The sequence below is a fragment of the Pteropus vampyrus genome, unplaced genomic scaffold, assembly GCF_000151845.1.
Source record: "Pteropus vampyrus isolate Shadow unplaced genomic scaffold, Pvam_2.0 Scaffold29, whole genome shotgun sequence".
Taxonomy (NCBI): domain Eukaryota; kingdom Metazoa; phylum Chordata; class Mammalia; order Chiroptera; family Pteropodidae; genus Pteropus; species Pteropus vampyrus.
The window spans coordinates 6,060,207-6,085,084 of record NW_011888810.1 but is presented as its reverse complement, the minus strand read 5'-3'; the positions used below and the strand labels follow the sequence as shown (position 1 = coordinate 6,085,084).

At 36.7% G+C, this 24,878-nt stretch overlaps 1 protein-coding gene across 6 annotated transcripts in view; it reads left to right on the top strand.

Annotated features, from left to right (window-relative positions):
• Positions 1-9,593, top strand: part of CNTNAP4 (contactin associated protein like 4) — a 227,469-nt gene extending 217,876 nt beyond the window's left edge. For 5 of the 6 annotated variants that reach the window (XM_023528552.1, XM_023528553.1, XM_011356657.1 and 2 more), the window contains 3 exons: positions 4,468-4,686; positions 5,020-5,091; positions 8,821-9,593. In XM_023528552.1, coding sequence (XP_023384320.1) covers positions 4,468-4,686; positions 5,020-5,091; positions 8,821-9,014 — 485 coding nt within the window. In that variant the 3' untranslated portion in view covers positions 9,015-9,593. The remainder of the gene's footprint in view (positions 1-4,467; positions 4,687-5,019; positions 5,092-8,820) is intronic. The other variant, XM_023528550.1, reaches the window with a different exon arrangement.
• The last annotated feature ends 15,285 nt before the right edge of the window (positions 9,594-24,878 follow it).

Below are 24,878 nucleotides of genomic sequence, written 5' to 3'. Positions count from 1 at the left end.
TAGAACTCTACTTAACCTTCAAAAACTACCAAACGATAAAAGCAAAAGCCACAAATCCCAAATTATATATTTGTCAGCTGCCAAATCTAGAAAACTTCATATAATGATAAAACTAGAATAAGTTTTAAAATAAAAAGGAGAAAGTGATCATTTATTTCTTTAATTATTAGCACGCTTTAAAATGTATCTGCCCCAGGATTAAGTGAAAAATAAAGCCATGATCAGGGACTTATACTATTGTGTGACTTTATTAAAGTACAAGGCACTGACGGAAGAGAGAGATGGAATTGGCAAGGGTGTGAATATAGGACCCTGGGCAGTGGAGAGAGGACACAGCCACAGAAGAGGTACTGGACAGGCCAGTCTAATGATCTGTAGGACTAGTCGGAATGAGAGCAGTGAAATTGAATTCTGATGGTGTTGCCTGTTAATTGTAATAGAGGGTTAGAGATGGTTTCCATGTCATCATGGTACAATTTGATATGATTACATAAAAATTACCCTCCTTGCTTGATATCTGCTAGTAATGCTTGTTAACAATGATTGGACTGAAAAATTCTTCCTACAGTCTCTCCTTATTTGTAGAAATGAGTACTGGAGGACAGAGCGAAAACAATTCCTTCCTTTCTGGTTCCCCTTCTGAAAAGGCAGACAGCCTGATGCCATTTCTTTGTTAAGTGCGCTTTTTAGAATGTATTAAGTACCAATTGCCAAGGTTAATGATTCTTCAGTCAGCTCCTTTAAGAGAACTATTTGCTTGAAAATTATATAAAAAGAGATTTCTCTACGATTTAATTAATAAAAGGGAATTCGAAGGGATAAAATTGTGTTGCTAATTTATTAAGCTTTTGTTGGGTAGCAGTTCCACCACATGAAAAAAAATCTCAATTAAGATCATTGCATAATCTTGAAATTTCATAAATCCTCTTATGGAAAATGTGCCCACATTTTGAATAATGATGTAATTTAACCTATTTCAAAATGACTGAAAAATCACTGTTCAAAGGCTGAGTGTATTACTGTGTATTACTTTTTTATGTTGGAGAGAGAATGGTGCAGGAACACCGACAGCAAAAATTTGTTGGTACACCCTGGTGGAAGTGGGAAGAACCAGGTGGCGTCCAATCAACTGGCTTCATATTCTTCCATAATTAATAGGCTGCATTATTTTTTCTCTTTATATCCAAAACTCATTGTAAAGTTAAATCATGAATTCTGTTCACGGATTGTTTTTACGTTAGAAGTTCTCTAAACGCCTAGAGACGGTTTTTACTCATTCTGAGCAGTAGCTTTGGTATATTTAGAGGCAATGACCCATAGGGGTCATTTATCTCTTCTGAGGCAGCAGAGCCAGGAAGTAACTCAGGTTTCTGCAGTGGAGATTTAGGCCAGATGTAAGTAAAGTGTGTGGTCAGAGGGAGAGGATGTCTACTTCATCTCCTTAGAAGAGCTTTAGGAACAGACTTTAATCGCAGGTATATTTTATGTGAAACCTGCTTCAAAGCCAAGGGATGCCATATGAAATTTAATTAGACTACTTAAGGACACGTGATTTTGTAAATGTCTTGTCACATGACATTTAAGATTAGGCAGTTTATGCTGAAAGCAGAAGATAAGTGCAGGTTACTCAGAGATAGCTAACTGTAAATAGCTTTTGTGTTCATCGGGTTTTCAAGGTTGTGTCTCAGAACAATAGGTTTCGTTGGCAAATAAATACCTTTTATGAAACCCTACTCCTTTATCTACATGGTATTTGCTGCCTGCTTTGCTATTTTACTTTTCCACTTACTTTCTCCTGTTGTTGCTGAATCCTTATTGTAATTGCATAAAATGGTATGATGACTTCGGGGTTTAGATCAGCTTCTCCTTTGGTTCATTGTAACATATTCAGGCAAGGCTTCTTTATCTTTATCATCTTTTTCTTTAACTATTTTATCTTTATAGATTAAAGATATCAAGATACTTTTAAAAGATGATCCCTTTTCATAGGTATAGCCAAACTATTTAGATGTGTTTTCTGGGTTTTATTTATTTTTGTTCTGTATTCTTTTTTTTTTTTTTTCCCCAGTTTTTGGTTGTTGCTGGGGTTTTTGTTTGTTTTTATTGCATTTTGTTTTGTTTTTTGGTTACTAGAACCACAAGAAATTTCCAAAGCACTCCTTGTTCTTCCATTTACTCCATATCCTTTTCATAATTAGGAATAGAAAGGCACTTCATACAAATTTTAATTCCTTAGTACTCTATTTTTCTCATAGATCTTTTGTTAAAAGGTTTCTTCCTTAACAAAGCAGAAGTCCTTCCCTTTGTTGGAAAACACAATAGAGGCTAATTTTTTAATAGGCAAGACTACCCCAAAATCTGAGTCAGTTAAGGATTTTTATAAGGGGAAACATCCAAAACATGACTATCTTATCAGAATTTGTGTAAAGCAGGAGACACTTGTTTTCAGTTCTTCCACCTTCCTTGTTCTAACCTTTATGTGATTTGACATTTCAGGAGTCAGATAATAGGAAAGATATATTTATTAGCACAATTGTCAATGCAGATATCTGATGCCATGTATTTCTAAGGCCAACTTTGCTTATGAGCAACTTAATATAGACATTGATTTTGTATGAACTCAATTCTGGGGAGATGGAGGCAAAGTCTCTGCAATTCCCCTCCACTCCTAATTCTCAACTCCAACCCTGTGGCTTCCCTGAAACAAGACGTCATTGGTCCAGCCCAGCAGGAAGAAGGAAGCCTGGAGGTTGCCAGCGAGAAAATTTTGTGGGGCTCCCTGCCTTCTGGTTGGAAGAGAGTCTGGGAGCAGCGAGAAGAGTCTTGGGAGGGGGACCTGAATCGTGGTGACCGTCCCGCCTCCCAGCTTCAAAATGTTTGGCTTACATAGATCTCTGCACTGCCTGGGGGACAGTCAGCATTGAAAACATCAGTGAGCCCATTTTTCCTTTTTGCTCAAAAAGGAATGACCTGAATTTTGAGAATTTCCTGAATCCTGCTGAGGATTACCTGAAATTTGGGCCAATTCCTCTCTGTCCGCTTTGTCCTGTAGTTTCACTGACATGATGGCTATGTTGTCTTCTGTCTCTTGGCATCATTCACCTACAGAAGTTAGTGACTGAGAATCAACTAGCAGATGAGAAAAGCAACCCATACTTAAGAAGATTCAACATCTGTAAAATGGGAGAAAAACTAGAGTAACCAGAATCATTCCCTCTCAAAATAAAGCTGTTCAAAGACAGACTCCATCTTGAATGAAACTTAGTAAGAGCTTGAAGGAAATTCTAGCAAAGCAACAAAAATACCTTCAGGAACTAAAGGTATTTTTCCAGACTAAAAAAATTCAGCAGGAAAGAATGATCTTTGTCGATACTTGAATTCATCTCCTGGAAGATCAAGTGAATGAAATACTTGACCCACACAAAAATAAGTCCTAAAAGATAGAAATCAGATGAGAAAATAGGTTAGAGAATATGCACACCTAGTGTGAATAATCAGCAGTCCAGAAGGATAAAAAGACAAAGACAAAACACTAGTTGTATGTACAATGTATGAAATTTTCCAGGCTAAAGAGATTAAAATAGCACACCACGATCTATGCAGAATAGACGAGGGACGATGCATACCTGAGGACAATCTGATAAATCCAAAATTACAAGGAATTTTACAAATTTTGAGAAAGAAATAAAAGAGCCAGAAGCTGCTGGAGTAATATCTACAGACTACCAAGAGCACAGAGCTGTGAAAAGAAGTCGTCTTTATAATAGACACACACACAAAAATCACATTTATCAAGATAAATTTCGGTTTCAGGTACATTCAGTCATATTTTCCAATTCTTTAAAGCATTATCATTCTTAAAATTTTTCATTAATTCCTTTATCTAGGTTTGCTTTCTGTCTTGCCTACTAAAATGCAAGATGCTCGAATTTCAAGGAATCATTTCTTGTGTCTTTAGCTCTTAAAATAGTAAATATTAATTGACTGTCCATTTTCATTTTAGAGTTTAAAGTTTTTATACCATAATTTATAATAGGTAAAATGTTTTCAATTCAGTAGTATGGTTTTAAAAAGTTGCCTCATATCGGATGTATACCAGAAAAGTGAATCTTATCTATTTACATTTTTATTTTTGGTTCAAAGGGTAAGTTTTTTTAAAGATCTGCTTGTAGAAGAAATGTGGAAGCACCATCCTGATTATGTTTTCATTAAAGTGTATTTCCTTTTCATTTCTCGTTAAAGAAAAAAAAAAAAAAAAAACTCCGAGGCAAGAATGCAGTCTTTCTAAAAATGCATATGCTTGAATGTGCGAATGTTCAAATGTGTGACTGCTCTGTGGTGGGACCAAGTTAGCAAAGTTAGTTCTTTGGTGTGTTCCCGTTGATGAATGGACCCAGAACGTTGCACGTGTGGCGTTCCCATCTGTCCTTGCACTATTAATATTGCGGTGTTCCTTCGGATTTACAGAGCACGGTGATGCAGACCAGGAGACGGCGCTGGCCGGTGCCCAGGGCTTCCTGGGCTGTCTTTCTGCAGTGCAGTTCAGCCACGTGGCCCCTCTGAAGGCTGCTCTGCACCCCAGCCGCTCAGCCCTCATCACTGTCTCAGGACATGTGACGGAGTCCAGCTGTATGGCCCAAGCTGGCACTGATGCCACATCAAAGGAAAGGACACACTCCTTTGCAGGTGGCCTATGGGTCTTCCTTTATCTTGTCACAAAAACAGCTTGGCCATTGGATTTAAAATCTTCTGATGTTACTGTTATACTACATTCTAAAAATGGTTTCTTAAAATTGGTTTGGTTTGCTTAAATATCAGTTCTCTTTCCCATTTCTTTTCTAGATTCTCACTTTCTCATGCATGTGGGCCATTGCAGTTGACATTGCTTAAGTGTAAAATAACAGAGATCCCACATTGACCTCTGTAATTCCGTTCTGGTATAAAACACAAGATTTTCAGAATTTCTTCTTTTTACTTGCCTATTTCACTCCCTCCTTTTCTTGCCCCCTTTCACTGCAGATCATTCTGGAACAAGGGATGACAGAGAACCTCTAGCTAATGCAATCAGAAGTGACTCTGCAGTAATTGGAGGTAATAGAAAGCATGAATGAGTTCTTCTTTGGTACTTACTTTCATTACTAGTAATGAATACTAAGCATTATAGAAACTAACTATAAAGAATCTGTACATATCCCAAGTGTTAAGCAATGATCCTGAGGTCACTGGGGGAGGTTTATTATTTGTACTGGATTGTCTTATAGTCCTCCTGGAATCCCAACTTCTACGGAGATTTTTCACCATAAATGATTGATAATTTCACTAAAGCGCAACACTTAGAGGATATTATAAAGTGAATAATTACAAATCGAAAATGTCCATCTACATTACCTAGGTAATTCTGAGTATATTTGAGGAAATATCATTTTTGATGGCTTCTTGAACATATCACTGCTTCTGCAAGAATTTATGTAAAAAGTAGGAAAAACTTGAAATTAACATTAGAAGCATATATTTTATGTTGCCTTAATGTCTAATAAAACAGATATTTCCATGGTTTAGATGCTCCCATCAATGAATATTACACTTTTAGTTACAATTTTATCAAATATTAGGTAAATGAAATAAAAGTGGTTCGTATTTTTATGTTGCAGAATTAGCAAAAAAAAATTTAAGTATATTTTCCTGGGAATGAAACAGCATTTTCTCTGAGACATAATTTATTCAAATCCGACCGCCAAAATACATTTTTTTCTTTCAGATTAATTATTTTAAGAATGTTATTAATCAGATTATTGAAATTTTAAGTGGACATAAATATTTATGTCCATATCACTGCATATGATATGGATATAAAAAGTAAACAATTATTTTATTACATTGCCAGATAATGTGGTTACTCATATACTTGGGCAACGTATGTGGGCTTGATAACTGATTGACTTGGTTTTACTTTCTATAGCTTTACTCATCTGGACAGCAAGTTCTTTTAATTACTTAAGATTTTATTTAGACAAAGCATAATACTGGTCAAATGTTTGTGAGGATATTAACATCCCCAATGCTACTTCTGTTACTTTTCTTTTTATCAAATTAATGGTATATAAATTAAAGATACCTAAAATAGGATCCCTAAATAGTCATGTAACAAGCAAAAACCAAAAACCCTGTTAGAAGCATAGTTAATAACTGCAAGTCTAAAAGAAATACATTAATGTTATTCATACATTATATAGTAAAAATCATTTAAAGCTATAGCATTTCAAATGTGTTTAACATTTTAAACCAGAATTTCTAATCAAACAAATTGTTTCAGTCTCATACTGGTGCTTTCTATATATTTCACATACAGGAAAATATAGATAAAAAGATATAAACAGTGATTGTATAGTCAAGCCAATGTTAGAACAAAATATTTAATCTTTAGAATATTGTCGCTTTGGGCAAAGATCATTGGCAAGATTTATACAGTAAAGGAGATTTGTGTTGATAGGTCAAGTTACAGGTCACCTGTGAAATTCGTACTTGATTCAACTGCGTTGAGCAGAGAAAGACAGTATGGAAGATTTGCAGCCCAGGGCTTCGCTGGGGTCTGTGGATCTCGTGTCTGCTTTTGCTCATTGCAGGACTCAGCTTCAGTAGCAGAGCAGCTGGTCATGGCCATCTAAGCTCAGAAGGCCTCGTCTGGGACCATGTGCAATTTATCTGCTAAATCACAGAATATCATCCTCCAGTGCATTTCTCCATCTGGTAGCATTGGGGTAGAATTCTTCACCCGTTGTCTAGTTACTCATAAATCGCACCCACCGTGTGACAATAATTAATCCATTTAAGGATTTTCCAGATTGGATAATCCCCCAGTGTTCTACATTTTAGATGATATTTTCTCGGTTATAAACCCTGAATAATATAAGTTAGGAAATTGATTTAATAAAACCTTTAAAAACTGGTGACCCAGATACTGCAGAAGATTTGTGGCCAGGCTACATAGATGTGGACGATCAGATTTAGATGGAGGAAAAGCTGCACAATTTCCTCATAAAAACACATTCACACAGAGTTTCAGATGGCAATGGCATAGAGTACAGTCGTTGGCCATATTTTATTTAGAATATCTTTTGTTCGTTTTGTTTTGTTTATATAACAGGTTAGATCAAGGTTTTTCTTAGACATGAAAAATCTCGACATATTTTCCCCAAGTCAAAAGATATAGATCACTGAATACATGGAGCATCATTGGTTCTAGAGTCCACCCAGGATTTTGACTAGATGTCTTCTCGGGGCCAATGTGATGTTGATGTTTATTTTATAATTGAAAGCAGTAGCCTGCTTTCAATAACATCTTCATCAGTTTTTCACATTGACATTATTCAGAATGTCTTTTGTTAAACAAGAGGCCTATAACCAAACAATAGAAATATTTATGGCAATTCGTTTGCTTTTCAAAGATGAGAGGCAAAAATATAACAACGAGTGGATATTCTGATTAGAATTATTATTTATTAACATGGCTAATAATAACAAAAAATAACCACATCCATTAGTAAATTCTTCAAATTTGAAGTGCAGAATTTGGTTATCACATTTATATTAGATTTATCAGCAAGGAATTGCTATTCTTCTCAGATAAGGCCAACCTAGCCAAAAATCAGGTTAGCCATTGGCAATATTGTGATTCGCCATAGTGAATCTGCCCCTGAAGTCATGTGCTCAGGAATCAATTTTGACTAACGAGAACCTTTATAGGTTTGGCTTGTTGGGACTCCATTAGGGTTGTTTACACCTAATTTAGGCTAAAATGAAGAGTCCTAGTTTTATAATAAGAGAGTTGATCCACATTGCCATTTTCATTGTACCTATTTTTGTCTGAAAAAAAACTAGTGTTAGTTCTTCATCAGGGTCACTCTTAAATGAATCTGGCTTTTCTTTTTCTTGTGATTGCCTGGCAGCACAAGCCTTTCACTTTATGAATTCAATAACCACTCTTGTGTTCGGCTGCCTTGCCTAAATTCATGCTAAGGAACCAGTGATTTCCCCAACCTTGTTTTGCATTATCAGTGGATATGTCAACACAGTGAAAAAGCCATTTAGAATTGTTATGAAAATAGTTTTGACTCTGTGGATCCCCCTTAAAGTGTCTCAGGAACCACCAGGGATTCACAGGTCACACTTTGAAGACCACTGACCTAATATAAGGCTAGGTTTGATAACCATTGTGATAGCTAACAATTGTGAGATTTAAATAGTTTATTGACAATCAGATGTTTTAAATAAGTCCGTGTTCCTCATATAGAAATAATCTAAATATATCCATATATCAGTATCAATATATTTCAATAGTCAGGATTATTCATATACATAACCTGTTCTTGCTATTCAGTGTAGGACAGATGATTTAAAATCAACTTCATTAAAATGTTTACATATTTAAGTATAAAAACATTTAATTATTTTTACAATATTACTACTACTCTATAATTTCAAAACAATTGAAACTTGTCTGCATATTAGTATGAAGTGACCACATGGTCTTAGAGATCATCTTGTGTAAAATATAAATGCACTAAATAAATCCAATATAATATGCATTCAGAATAACTGGAGGTGAACCTATAAGGTTAATAGAACTCAGAAGTAAACTCAATATATTATGATACCACTTGATGCAGAAATACCTGGTTTTGATATTTCCAATTTATATATACTAGATGCTTGATTTAAGTAAAACATAATTTTATTATGACTTATTAAACAATGAAGTCAACATAGTGTCTGTTCAGAGGAAAATTCTGACTTTGTATTTCTTTTCTCTTCTCTCACTAGGTTTGATAGCTGTTGTGATCTTTATCTTGCTGTGTATCACTGCCATAGCTGTTCGCATTTATCAGCAGAAAAGGTTATACAAAAGAAATGAAGCAAAAAGGTCAGAGAATGTAGACAGTGCTGAGGCTGTTTTGAAAAGTGAGCTTAATACACAAAACACAGTCACTGAAAATCAGAAAGAGTACTTCTTCTGATTGGCAGCTATGATTTAACTTACAATCACGGCAGTGTATTTTAATAGCCAGGGACTCTCAATGGACAAAAAAAAAAAAGTTCTTACGTTGAATGTACAGGCAATGGATTTGCAGCACTGCCATCTTGCCATATCCAGACTCGAGATAGCTCCAGGAGGTCTCATCCAGTGACACATTTCCCATAGCAGTCCTTCTGTATGACAAGGAATTAGATATTGCTGTTAATTTCCAACTGTTCTATATGATCTAAAACAGAAGTTTAACTCACTTGATGACTACAGTTTTTAAAACTGTAGCCCTGGTCTGTCAACCACGTGATACGTAAGTTTTGTTAGAAGTAAATATCAAAATTGGACTGTAACGACCTTGCTTTATTTGAGAACATATGCTCTGTTTGCTTTAGTGTTCCCATGGTGTTATTCATAGACCTGGAAATGCTTCTAAGATTCTTTTTGGCTGGTGTTTGCATCTTCAGTGGCCAAAAGCATTTAAACAAACCCCTTTGCCTTTCTCTGTATTACATTCAATACAATTTATCGATAGTCTCAAAAGATGTTTTGTTGTCATTGGTTTGTTTGTATTGCTCTTTTTCTATTTGACTGTTCCTAATGATTTTGAATACATTAGGTTTTGAGTGTCAGAATTCAGCTCTGAACATAGAATTCATGTGTAACAAGACTCAGAGAGTGCATTGATTGTCAGTGTGTGATGATGTCTGGTCTTTAAATTTCTTTCTGTTTAATTTGCTCTCATTGTTTGGCAGTGGCAGTAGATAAGACCCTTGGTAATGCCAGTTTCCCGAGTCATGAAATGTTTGCAACTAAACTCCTCGATATAAAAACATAATTCTTAACACTGCAAATATTATTTTTATTTACAATTGTAAGATATCAAATGAAATATACCTCTGAGATTATTTTTCCCAAACGTATGTCTGTTTTCTTTACAGGTTTATACTTATGTTTTTCTGAAGTTTATCTCCAACTTTTCTTTGATCTCCCTTGACTATATTCCATGGAGCATGGTCTTATGTATTAGGGAAAAAAAAAGTCATTTAAAATGTAGACTTCTGTTTCCCATTCTAAAATATATACTCCATTCAGGCATACATTTTGCTGTACACTGACATACTTTTTGAAATACAAGCTCCACACATGCCCAATTCCACAAAACTTGTAGAATGATTAAAGGATGCTCATTCTAAAGGGTGATGACATACTATATGAAAGTATACTAAGCATTTCTTATAGTCACTTTTCATTTACAATAATGGAGTACACTTACGATAATGAGATATACTTATCAGAAATTACCAAAAATCAATATAATCCACTAACTAATACAGTCTGATTAGGAGATATATACATATCAGGAGATTAAAGAATTTTCAATAACCTTATGAAACTTATACAATAATTAATTTTGAGGTCATGTAAACAAGATGTTTGCATGTAACTATCTTTGAATTCCACAAGCCAATTGTATTATAAAGGCACTTTGCTATTTATACTCACACTTTCCAGGTGCTTGCTAAGGAAAATTGGATTCCTGAATTTGTCCACACCAGAATAATTTGGAAATATGTCAATTAAGTGTCTTATTTTCCTTCTTAACTTTCCTTACAAAACTTGCCTGTCTTTTCTCCTAGCACTGTATCGATTTTGATGTTTCTGTAAATGCCTGACTAACTCTTAAGGATATGAATTAACACAGTAGTTATGAAGGACCTATGTTGACAAATGGTATACTTTTTTCATTGTTTTAAATGGAACGGTTTGTGTTGGTGGCTAGCAGAGGACTGAACACAGAAATGGTAGTGTTTATTTGATGCAAAGCTGAATACAGACATAACAGCCCTGAATCTTTTACAAGTGTTTATTTGTGTTCTTTAGTAGCAGCATTAACTTAGTTGGGAGCTGGGATGTAGACAGGTTTATAGTTGGTGAAGCCTCATGTGGTCTGCGCTACTACAAACTGCAACATTATGGCACCAAAATGCATTGATGCATCCTATGCCATGACTTTCATTTCCTGATTTGTTACCTGTTCCTTCTTTTTTTCTTAATAAAATGCATTTTTGAATTAAAATGCACAATATATTTTAAGAAACATTGTATAAAAGTTTAAAATGAGGAAATTATACTAGATTTTTTTTTCTCAAAACAGTAAAAGATGTGTAAATGTATGCCTTCTGTACTGCTGTGTGTGTTTTTTTAAACCTTTTGGTACATCCTGTGATTATTATGAATTGTTAACAAAAGCTGCATTTATAATGTATTTTTTCTTTTAAATGGACTCAGAAATGAAAGAAAAAATAGAAAAATGTTTACTGATTATAACAAGAAGGGGAAGGTAAGCCAGATTTTAAGTTTTGTCAGGAAACAATAATTTGACTATCAGCAATTGTTTGGTGGAAGGTTATTATGTATTTAAATTGGATGGTGTCTTTACTTCTGTAGCGAGCTTGGCCAATGAGTACTATGTAGAGGCACAGGATGATATGGAAAAATATAGTGTCCCCTTCTGTAATATAAAAGTTAAAAAGTCTATTTGTAATTTCAAATTAAAAACGAAAACAATATATGATTAACATTTTCTTTTTGGGAAGACTACACTTTTCAAATCTCATTAAATTCAAATGTACAATATGCAAATAGAGTGGAGTTAGGGTGGCATATGAAATGAAGGTCATTTTTGGGAAACGGCATCTTAATTTTGTAGAAACCATGACACTGAAATGGGAAATAGCTTCATTTTTAGAAATCCTTTCCCAAGTGTTGCTCTGTAAAGCACATTTAATAATTTCTTTGTATGGTAAGTTAAAGATAACAACAGGAAGAAACACTCAGACAACCAACCAAACAGAAGTCGGTCATTTAAATTTATCTTTCATTAAATGGAAATTGTTCTTCATCTGCAATCAGAAACTTGCAGCGGAAGCCATTATCCAACTGGAGAGCACCGGTGTATTATTTAGTTTGGGTACCTCGGTTTTACAGTTAAAGTGTCAAAGATGCAGGTATGTGAGGTGTTGCTCCAAGGGGACATGTAGCGGCATGTGTGAGTGATGAAGTGGGATTAGAATTTCCTTTTCACTCCACATTTTGCTGATCTTAGTGCTCCCAGGACCTGAATCTTTGACAGTTACTTAGTGATGAAGAACATGAGAAGGATCTTGATATCTTTATTGTCTGGAATAACCAATAGTTCTAGATCTTTTCCATATCATTTTAAAGTGAGCGTAAACCTTTATTTGATAGGTCATTGCCATTCATAGATTTGGTTTTCTTTAAAATTTTTAAGCTTATTGTCCTTGACTCTAGGAGAGAGGATTTTAACTGGAGCACTTTATACAGTCTTTGTGAAATCACAATATGAGTTAGATCTGACTGATTGAGTCAATAAATATTTTCCTTATGATAAGAGAAAGATGACACCTCTCATATCAAATGTGTTGATTGTTAGATTCTCCCATCCATGCATCAAGTAAATGATGACTCTACCAGATACATTCACATGTCCTACTTGTCTTCTGCTTTTTCAAAGTTTGGAAGATGAAGAGTGGTAATGGAAGAGAAAGTTCAGAAGCTGACTGTGTTGCAGATGTGTGTGAGTGAGAACATGCATCTGTACAAGAAGCAATACGAAATGAGGAGAAAGGGAATATGAAACAGTTTTCATATAACGTGGTAAGAAAGTTTGACTTTTGGTGTATCGATAGGTTCCCTGGCTTTGAAGACTTACAAATGAAAATAAAATGGGATGGAAAACAATCTGACCCACAGTTATACCAGTGCATTCATTTTTTTAATCATTTCCCTTATTTATAACATTTAAATTTGTATTCGAAATACATGCATATATTTTAAATTTCAAATAGCACAAGAAATCTTACAAGGAAAAATAGCTCTCCATTATCATATACCCTCCCCATCACTTTCAACTCATTTAGCTGTGTCTTTTTAGCTCTGTCCACATTTCTTAATTACATGTTGTAACAGGCTGGGTTCCCTGGGAAGCAAACTCTGAGACAGAGATTATCATGAAGGAAATTTATTATGGAGTACTATAGAGATTAACATCTGTGGGAGAAAGGATGATGCAGGACGGGACAGATGGAGAAGTTGGGCTGTGGAGCCATCGCCGCAAAGGTTCAACGAACTCTGTTGATATGACTCCTTTTAAAGATGCCCTGAGTTGACATGAGGGGATTGGGCACTTATACTCTGTATCACCCAGACATTGGATGCTGACTGCCTGGTGAAGTGGACATGAACTTGGGCAGACAGCTCTCTTCTACTTAGGCAGTTCCTGAAGAAGGAGGACAAACCTCCTCAGCGTCTGGAGGAAATAAGTCATTTAGTCCTGAAATAGGGCTTTGGTGGCCCAGTACAGCATCCCTGAGGGTCCAGCTCTGTGCTGCTCAGGTCCTACTACCTGCTTCATGTAAGTTCTGGGATAAGCTCCTTTAGGAATCTGGTAGGCCTCCTTTCCCAGGGGAATCTTATACCAAGAAAGAGGATGGAACAAACCACAGACCCTGCTTAGGCAGGTGGTCTCTTGGCTGCAGCTAGTACTCATCCTTTCCTTCCTCTCCTACCCATACCAGACTCCTGTATCTCCAGCTGAGAGCTCTGCAAAGCATTTTAACCCTTGTCTATTATGACCTTCTCAGGCTGTAGCTGCTGCAGTTTGCATTTACCATTAAAACTGGTCAAAAGAGCATCCGCATGCCAAACATTCTTCCTGTCCCCATAGTGTAACCACAGTTCTATCTATTATTGCCGGTCAGAGACAACTAACTCTGACATAGTCTCCAGTATAACGTTACAGCAGCTAATGATTCATGATACAGCCAAGGATGTGTGGGAGTGAGCACACGCTGTGAGATATGCTGGTCTTTTCATACCGTACCATCAGAGATTCTAGTAGGTCCTCAAAAGGTACAAACAGTAAAAGCAAGCCATAGATGAAATGAGTAATCTCTGTCCCTTCCAGAAAAGATCTGATGTAGCCAACTTCCCACAAACTTGGAGTCCTTGTAGAGGGGAACCATTTTGGAGAAGGGCCACTGGTCTTTGCCGTTGACCGTTTGAACATCCAGGAGAGGTAATGGCTACGTTGGTCCTGATGAGTGGGAGCTTGTGCTGCTTCAGGATGCATCACTTCCATTCCTGCCTCTGTGTCTACCCTGTGGATACACCCTTTGTATTAGCACTTCGGTGACCAATGATTGAGGTTGGTTGATACTAACTGGCTGACTCTTTCAGTCTCCTGGGTTGTTCAGTGATTATTCCATGGTAGCATGTGCTTTCTGGTGGGCAAAGATCTTTACATTTCTTGCCCACTCCCACAGGTCATCCACATGCTTCTAGCTTAGACCTCCTTGTCTCTAATCTTCCAAATCTCCTTCTAGGTCCTGTTAAATGAGGCAAATTACTGCCTGTAGGTCCATATTATAACCTTGGGTAATTTCTTTCACTCAAAGTGAATGACCAGGGGCACCATCCCAAAGTTCTGCTCTTGGGAGGGTTTCTCTCCCGTTCTATCTTTCTATACTACCCTGATCAGGGGTATAGTTGTGCTGCCTTCCATTTTCAGCTTGCACCCACATTCTAAATTAACCCATTCATGCACCAAGTTCATACTTTTCCCTTCTTTGGCAGTTGATAACAAGGGACGATTCATGCAAGCCTAAGTGTATGCTGAGGGAAACGTGTTGGGGGAAGAGTAGTGGATAACAGGGGCATCTGGGTTAGTGGCTTGTGCATCTTGTTTGTTCTTGCTAATGCTTGATCCCAGACACACCATTTCTAATTTATGATGGTTTTCTGCTGGGCCCAACTAACTTTGTGACTTGGTGGGTCACAGCTCATTATGGGCAATCTTGCCCACATTGAGTCTCCTAATGTGAGGCTCTTCATTTCTAGCAGGGCTTGGTAGCATTTGAGGAGATTTCTTAGAGTTGTATATTTCTGCTCTGCAGACATTGCTCACAGACCTCAAATTTCTGCAATGTGATGTTCCCATTGATGACAGCCGGTGAAGTCCACATAGCATCTTTTTCCACCAATGATACCACTAAGAGCATAGGGTATGCAGGGTTGTATGATCCAAGGGTCAGGACCACTTGTCTACTGTCTAGAGCCACTGTAGATCCCTTTCTTGCTCTGAGCCCCATTTAAAGGTGGAAGCTTTACATGGTATACGATATAAGGTCACGGTTCCATTTCCAAGTGGGGAAAAGGCTGCCTCCAAAACCCAAGGATGCCTACCAGGCACTGTGCTATCTTTTTTTGTAGTGAGAAGTGAGATATACAATACTTTGTTATTTACTTCAGTGGAGTGTCTCAGCATGCCCAGATGAGGGATCAGCAAACTTTCTTCATAAATGCTAGATAGTAAATATTTCAGGCTTGTGGGCCAGTCTCTGCTACAATGACTCAGATCTGTCATTATTGCATGAGAGTATCCATAGACAATATATTAAAAAAAAATGAATATAGCTGCGTTCCAACAAAATAATGTACAAAATAGGTGCTGGGCCATATTTGGTCCATAGGCCATCATTTTCTGATCTGCACTCTAACGCACTAGATCCTTGATAACTGTCCGGATTGGGCAGCCAGTAGAGTGGTGATGAATGTGGTGTCCTGCAGGGTGTCCAGATGGCACAGGCCCTTCCGGACTACACCATGACAGAGAGCAGGAGTGCTAACATAGCCGTGGCGCAAGATCGTTGTCCATTCCAGGGAACTACAAACCATTTCTAAATTTCTTCTCCGATAGGTTTGGAAAAGGACGTATTTTTCAGATCAATATCCACATACTGTATACCCGAGACAATGTTACTCCACTCTAGCAAAAGTATCAGCATCTGGCACAGCAACTGCAGTTGGGGCTTCTGCTACCTCATTCACCTTTGCTGTGTAAGGTGACATATTCACAGGTTAGGAACTAGGATGTGGACAGCTGTGAGGGGCCCACAAATGTGCCTACCATTCTCCATTTACTGAAATTTTCTTTATCCAAATGGCTTGATATCCTTCACTGCAGATCTTGTTGGTTTGAACTGTTCTAGAGAGAAACCTATGTTCAGGTGTCTCTTTATGCTTCTATGTGTGAAGTGCTTGTGAAGTAACTGCCTGTCCCCGTATTTCCTCAGTTAGGTATACCATGTCTGATTCATTTCTTTACATATATTTGTTTCATTTTCCTTATATGGAGGAAATGCAAATAGCGGATCTAGCTGGAACAGAGCCTGAGCCCCTCGCATGTCTCTGGCTTCCTGCTAACCCTTCCTCCTCCTGAGAAAGAATTGGAAATTCTCATAATTTGACTTGTTCAGTGGCTTCAAATTGCCTTTCTAACAATTAGGAGTTCTGACCATTATTATTTGAAAAGTCATTAAATTACTAATTTAGATATTTTCAAGCCACAAACTAGCAAGACAAGTTCTTACAATAATTCTGTGCATCATACCAGACTAATTGGTGTTTGTTCTTAAAATAATTTCCTTTTTCCATGTGCTGATACTGGATGTGACTTTATGCCCATTGAACTAATGTATCTGTCTCCACACTGTTCATATGAAAAACTTTCTGGTAAATTGTTTCTGTGAATGAATTCATGTTTTCATTGAAAGTAACCTGTTAATAATGATTCATGTTTCCCTATATTAAAAAAGGAACAAAATAATTTTTTAACTGAGCGGTGAAATGACCCATTCTTCCAAAATACATGTTAAAATAAGATGGTCACAAATGACTATGATGATTAGGAGACTATTTGCAATAAGTTTTTCATTTACTTAAGATATTTGACAAGCTTTTCTTAGCAGAAATCTATAAAACCAAATAAATTTTTGTAGAATGACATCTTCAGGGTTAGGATTGTCATTATATGAAATGATATAAGCCAAATATAACAAAAGCACCACATTTGATCATGTCAAAAAATATTCAGAAACTAAAACAAATACTGACCAAACTAATTTCAACTTAGACAGAATCCTTATATTAAAAACTACAGAGATGATAACGCTCATGATAGTTTCTGAAAGGTGTCACATTTTCTGTGCACATATCCTTTTTCTATCTGTAATTTGTATAAGAGAATGAAAATCTCTCATCTTTCCTGATGTCTTTCTTGGTGGAAATTTAGTACACTTTGGCTTTGCCATAGTTAAAGTTTCATGATGTATGAAATTGATACGGTGCTGAATGTATCTGAAAATCTCTTTGAGCAAATTCTACTTTTCTATTGGTTTCTATCATGAAATTGAAGCTTAGCTACAGAATTTAAGCTATAAAACATAATATAACATAATCTATCTTTGAAATAATTAACTCGAAGGGAAGTATTTTCTGAGATATTAATAATTCCGTACAAACAAAATCACTGCTAAATTGCTAGAAAATATCATAGTTATGCATATGCAGCTTTTTGTTTTGTTTTGTTTTGTTTTGCCATGTGAGTGCTTTTCCACTGAAGGCGTGGGTATGGGAAAGGACCAGAATCTCCTATTGGCTCCCAGACAGCTCAGGGAAACCAGCACAGACCTCAACCTAGTGCCTTCAGCCTTCAGATGCCGTTTTTTCCTTTAATACTCAAGTAAAAATAGTTTAAGCTTCTATCTCAGAGTTGTAGGAAGTTGAATCTTTTACGTATATACCTGTTCCTCCCAGGATCTTCTGGAGGTCCCGAAAAAAATGCTGTCGTGTTCTACAAGCCCATCTTGGTCCTTATAAATTACTTCAGCCAGCTGCCCACATTAGAACACTACTCTAGTGACCAAACTAGAGTCTAGTTTAAGCTAAGTAGGTTACCTCTGTGGCCAGCTACTTCTGGCTACAGCTCAAGTTTTTCTCTTAATTCACTAAATACAGAGAAGACTAGACTGTAACATTTAAGGGAAAAAATTATAATATAATATAATATAAAAGGTTACAAAGCAGAAAACCTGAATTCAGTTTGATATCAATCATTACAGTTCCTAGAGTCCACCAATCATGCCAGTGTGGTGAGTTATTCTACTTAGTCCTCTGGACTGTCCTCTCAGCGATGGCCTCCCCACAGCAAAGAGGAAGTGCAGTTCCTTGCCAACACCTTATTTCTTTCTGCCCCAGGATGGATGGCATTTATATTATTTAGTGGAAAACTTTAGCCCAGAGACAGGATAGGGTCTAGCTCCCAAGTCATTGCCAGGGCGATTTAAGGGCTTGACAGTGAATTTCCTGGAGTATAGCATATCCCTATTTGCAGAATTCTGGGTGGCAGATTTTGACATATTCTCTCTGGTACATTCTATGGACTCAGCACTGGGTTAACATGAAGATTAACCTCATCCTTCATGCTCTAAGCTTCATTCCAACAGTGTGCCTATCTGCGACTCCCTGCTGCTGGCCTCTTCTAGCATTTCCTATTTTGTGGAACAGCAGCACCATCCACCTAGTTGCCAAAAGTTGAAATCATACCAGGCATTCCCTTTCATCACACTCCCTATTTGATTCATCACTAATACATGTCTCTTCATCCCTTAAATGTATCATAGAGAGGAGAGGAGTCTATCTCCTCTCTTTCCCTAAAACCCCTTGTTTGAGCTTTTGTCATCACTTGGATAGTCCATTAAGTGGCCTCCTAATCAGTCTATCACTTCGGGACTACAACCTCCCAACCTCCTAGCCATTTTCTACCCTGAAAACCTCTCTATATGGCATCTTGCACTCATTATCACTCGTTAGAAGTTTCCCTTTGGTCTTAGGATGAAGGTCATGGTGAGCATATATTCCATAAGGTTATACTTATTGTACCAGATTAATTAAAAATGTATCATTTCACTATCAAGAATATTTTATTTTAAATGATATGTGGTTAACATAAACATAATCATGATCTGTCCCCAGCCTCATATCAGACAGATAACCCTATTTTTTCCACACTAATATTCTTTTAGTTCAGTTCCATTTGTTTTCCTTTCACCCCTGCCCCCACTGCGTAGCTTTGGACTTTGCCAATCCTTTGTAGTAAATTCTTTTCTCCTTAAATTAATTAGTTATCTCACTCCCATCGTTTTGAGGAGTATTTTCTCAGCGAAGCTTTCCCTGGTCTCTGCTAGGCCATACTCTCCTGCTGAAAGCACTGTTTCAGCACTTAAGTGCCTTCTCCAAATCAAGAGATGTCTCTGTTTCACATTCAGTCCCATCACCAAGTTCAGGACCCAGTGTTTAACAGCCACCCAACAGAGTTAATCGAATGACAATAGATTAAATAAACAATGACAAATAACTGGCTGCTTTCTGTATACGTATAAGTGAAGGGTCAATTTCTGATGACCCACCCCATAAAGAAGGAAGACTTCTGCAAAGATAAGTAATTATCTCTCTCTCCAGACATGGAATACCACTAGTAATGTCTAAATGCAGCTTCTGTTATTAGCAAAACAGAATGACCTTCCATGCCACTGTATTTATCAATAAATCCTCTTTAATCAGCATCTTGTGTAATGCTACACCATTAGTAAAATCAATCTTCTTTTACTGTCTTATAAACAAACAAATTAAAAAGCAAATGTGTGTGCTGAAAACTTTATTCTCTAGTTACAATTCTTACACTGTCTAGTCCTTGAATCTCTTATTTGCTCTTAATAAAACACATTAGCTTCCACCCTATTTTTCAATATTTTATAAACAAAGTGCTGCCATAATCAATCATTTTCTTCTGTCTGTTCAGTATTATTCAGGCCATTATATAGAATTGAAAGCTAGTTTCTCAAGTTATCTGAGGTAAAACTATTTTGTTGAGTTTATGTAAGATGTATATGATATGTACTCACGATTATATATGTACTCACTGTAATGAGCATTTGGATTAGTTCCACAGAAAAAGGGTACCATTTGAGCATAATAGATTAGGTTGTGTGTTTGAATTGGGAAAAACGGGGATTTTCAAATGGCAATGATTTTACTTAATTTGTTGGGTGAATATATTTTCGGATGTAGTCCTGTTTGGTTTGAAAATTGTTTCACTTGAAAGCCATGTGGAGTGGAGAGAGAGAGGGAGGGAAAGAGCCAGGAGAAGAGGGAGAGAGAGGGAGAGGGAGGGAGGGAGAGAGGGAGGGAGAGAAGGAGGTGGGGAGACGGGGAGAGAGACACTCTAATTGGACTGGACGCTTCAGTTGCTTCCTTGCCTGGGCTCTGAGGAGCTGGAATGAAGCAGCCCTGCTGTGGTTTACACAGGAGTCGGCATGACTCCACTTGAAAGTGACTTTGGCATGTAGGATGATTGAGGGTGATTGCTTTCACTTACTCTATTAAAACTTGTAGAAACATAGACCATCCTCCAGTTATTTTTTATGCAGCTTGCTGACTATTGTTTTTCTTTTTAAATGGACGTTTACTACCTATTTAGAACAATAAAATACCTCAGAGCAAACATTAAGCAAAATGTAGCTTATCTATCACATGCCCAACTTCTCCTCTTAGTAATAACCATGAATACAGTGTCCATTACATCCTAAATACTACATTTGTATAAGTTGTTTTATAGATCCACTTTGTGATCGCTAATAAACCTATTTAGAAACTATTCAATTAAGAAAACCTTAATGAAAGCCAGTTACTCAATGCCTTAAATTTGCTAAATTTTATTTTTGAGATACTGAAATGTGTTTTAAATGAGTCATATTATGTACATTAGTGCTAAAACCGTCACCCTTGTTCAATACCAGTTTACCCACAATAACTTATGAGTAATTAACATTTCATTTTGCATGCTACATACATCAGTAATTTTCTGTTACTTGTTGTAAAGACTATAAGTACATTTATAGTAAATGCATTTTATTAGAAATCAAGCTGGACTTTCACTGATCTGCAGGCCTGGCAGTTTACATGGGAGAGTGTGTCCACTCGTACACTAGTTTACATGGGAGGATGTGTTCCAGAAAAGAAATGAAATGTCTCACTAGCGTTTTAGGTTTAATTTGCACAAGAAAGGAGAGAGCCATGTGAAAATGCTATGTGTCTTTTTAAAAACTTTTTTATTTGAAATAATTTACAGGAAAGTTGTAAAACTGGTACAACCTTCACTTGGCTTTCCTCATGTTAACTTATATAATCATATTCCAATTATGAAAACCAGAAAATTAATGTTTGATACTAACCTACAGACCTTATGCAAATTTCTGGTCATTGCAGGATCCAGCCCAGGATCCCTGATTGTTCTTAGTTGCTGTGTCTCTTTAGTGTCCTTCTATCTGTGACAATTTCTTAGTCTTTCCTTGTTTTTCATGACCTTGACACTTCAGCTTTTTAAAAAATATTTTGTAGGAATTTTGGTTTGCCCGATGTTTTCTCACACTTAAATTAGGTTTATGCAATTTTTTTAGCAAGAATATCACAGAAGTCATGTTGTGTCCTTCTCAGTTCATAATATCATGGGGTACACGATGTCAGCATGTCCTATTACTTGTGATATGGACCTTGAATTTTTGGTTAATGTGATGTCTGTCACCACTGGGTTTCTCCTTTGCAAAATTACTTGTAGCCCAGGCTGATATCCTGTTTCTCCTCAAATTTTCACCCACTGACTTCAGCATTCATTAGAGGATCTTGTCTCCTACAGTTATTACTGTGGTGTATGCCAAAAGGTGCTTTTGTATTTCCCTCATTTCTTCCACATTTATTGACTTGAATTTTTCTATAATGAAGAGCTGCCCTGCTCCACCATTTAAATTATTTATTAAATTACTTAGTTATGTACATATGAACACAGGCATATTTATTTTATTTCATAATCTATGAAATGCTATTATTATTTGCTTTGTTGTTAAGATTATTCCATATTTGACTTCCATGGGGATGGTCCTCAGGTGAGGTTAATGTGTGGGTGCAGAGTGTATGATCAAGTCTGCTGGGTTTTTGTTAAAGAAATTAAAGTATTGACATTGATATTTAACTAATCACAAATACTTCTGTATATTTCTAGGAGAAAAATACCTAATGAAGCAAGAATAACCATATATTTTTCCATGCAAAACATCTTTCTAGACTTCAATAATTTAAGCTCAGTTCAGTTCAATTTAAGTCTGATTCTCCTTTCTCTTCTCTACTTTAAGAGGAAACCTGTGACTTCTCCTCTGACCTGGCTGTTTCAAATAGCCCATATTGTTATTGTCAAAGATAAACAAAGCCAGCCACTAGTTAAAATGGGAAGGATAGATTTTAATCAGTAATAACTATTACAGTAGGGACAAAAGTCCAGAATGAACTGAACTCCACTCAGATTCGTGCAGAAGTGACTGAGAATTTTAAGAGGAGAATGAGTGAGCAGGGAGGGAGGTGAACAAGGGCTCAGAGTCAGGGAGGTGAAAAATTACAGATGGTCAGTGTAAATGCCATTAGTCCAGCTGTGTTTGTTTGTTGGCAATTATGGAAGTTAGGCTTCTCTCCTGTCCTCAGGTGTTGGCTGGAACAAACAACAAACTGTTTTGGCAGCCAGTTTTTTTTCCTTCTTCTTTTTTTCAGGAAGCCACATTAAGGGGGCTAGGGTCATTTTAGGGAAGTTAGAAATGATGTTAAGGGTTAGTTCAGCTGTTTACAGGACAAGATTGAGTCCCGGTGGACAAGAGGGCTCAGAGGAGCCTGGCTAGAGTTTGGTTAAGGAGAGAATCTGTCACTATATCCTCTGACTCTTCATCTTTTCGTCAGGCTAATTGTTTTGCTCTGATTGACACGAAAATATAATTATTGTTTTATTCTGCAGACACTAGAGCTCTGAAGTTTCTGAATCTCTTTTTAAGAACATCTTTCTTTGACGCAGAGGTTTCTATCACATCTTCATGCAGTCTGGCTGTGACCTGTGAGCATTTGTCTGATACAGAGAGTTCTCCAGTCACCCTGCCTGCTTCCGTGGCTGTGACAGTTACCCACAGATGACTTTTGTTTCCAGAGTGTTTCAGTGGGTACAATGTTTTTTGTGAACCCCAAGTTTTAAGGGACCAAAAGTTTTCCTCCAGAGTTTTCATCAATGTGAAACACGGAATATGTGTATATAAGCATATACGTATATAAATATTTATATGCGCCTGTGTATTTTATGTATTGTACGCGTGTGTGCTTATGTCTGCTTTAGGTATTCTGTGTGTATATATTTTCTTTTACAGTAACTTGTCTGAATTATAAAAGACATTTTTGAAATCTGCTTTGCTAGAAATTCATAAAGGCAGTGAGATGATTTTCCATTTGAGGTGGTTAAAGGGAACATGGTAAATAGCTTTGCAGACTCATTTGGCTTGCTAAGTTTTCAAAGTGCCTCTTTCCTCCAAATTAACTTTATCTATTTAACAGCACAAACTCCAAGCCTTCTTATAACGGCCTCCTGGAAGATACATTTTATAAATTCTAACAAGTAACTTTCTATGTTACCTGTATAAATGCACTCAAGATATGTAAGCTTGGCATATTCGAAGGGCTGGATAAGTGTTACGGTCTATTATTATGCATTTCGCTTCGATCCAAACAACTGAATCATCAGCAATAATAATTCCCATGGAACATTTAATGTAAATAGGGGAACATGTGTTATTTTACTACAATTAAAGTATAAATTTGAAGCATCTCCAAATTGCTCTCCAGGACAGGATAGGAACACGGGCTAATGCTAGAGGTTTCTACGACGTTGATCAACATTCTCCATGGATTAAAATGCACAGCTTTTCAAAATTTAGCGAAATAAGTCATCTCAGCTGTGTATTCCTGGATCCCCAAGTCAAGTGGTTCTCATTAAGTGTGAGCAACAGGAGCTTCCATTTTTAATCAACGTGTCCATGCTGGTAGAAGGCTGAGCTAGAATTGGCGACTTAAGACCTCTTCTCAGGATTTGCTTGTCTAGAGAAGGCGAGTAGGTGGGGCTGTGGGAGGTGGAACTGGGCATGTTTATAAGCAGCAGCAGCAGCCTGTGAAAGGAGCCGACCTAGGTGAGCAGGTGACTTCCAGGAGGTAGTGAAGCAGAATCACTCTGGGGCAGCTTGGTAAGTTCTTTTTCAGTAAGCCAGAAACTACCCAACCTTTGCATTCAACCTCATCTGGTTCGGTGTTACATTTATTGACAAGTGAGTCATCTCGGTATTGATTTTAGTAAGAGGAATAAACTTTAAATGTGTGTTTTCAAAATGAATAACCACCTTGCAACAGTAACATATCACCCAAGAAAAAGCTAAAACATGAATGTCTGATTTTTTTTGTGAAATCAATGGCAATTTCCAACTTAATTTTTCTAAAAAATAACTGACTGGATATATTCCTTCCTGGCTTGTGATATAGACAGAAACCAATGGTTCATATGATTTAAATGATATTTTGGTGCAGAATTTTTATTCTTTTGTTCCTATTTATTTTCAAACTGGAATAAAAGAGATAATGTAGCATTTAGCTTTCACTTCCAGTATAATGTAACTCCTTTGAAGTTTATGAGCCAATGCCCAGTGTGCTGAGTAGTCTCATGTTCAATTCAGTTGAGCATCTTCTGAGCTATAAATGTATCAGGATTCCCTAGTATCTGGGAATTAAATACAAGTTGTAATAACGTGAATGTAAAGACAGATTTTTGCTCTCAAGCGATGTAATAGCAAAATATTTTGTTGTAATTGTTAGTCTGATTTCCAATTATATTTTCCAGAGTTTTTTAGGAAATTGAAATTCTCAGTAATATAAATTAGAATTTACAGGGTTTCTAACTTTTAAATCAGTGGTAAATATATATACTTGTTCATCTGTCACTATAAGGTACACTTCCCAAAAAACAACTCCATCAAATTTAGAATTTAATTGCCGTTGCAAACATATGTTGAGATGTAAGATAAAT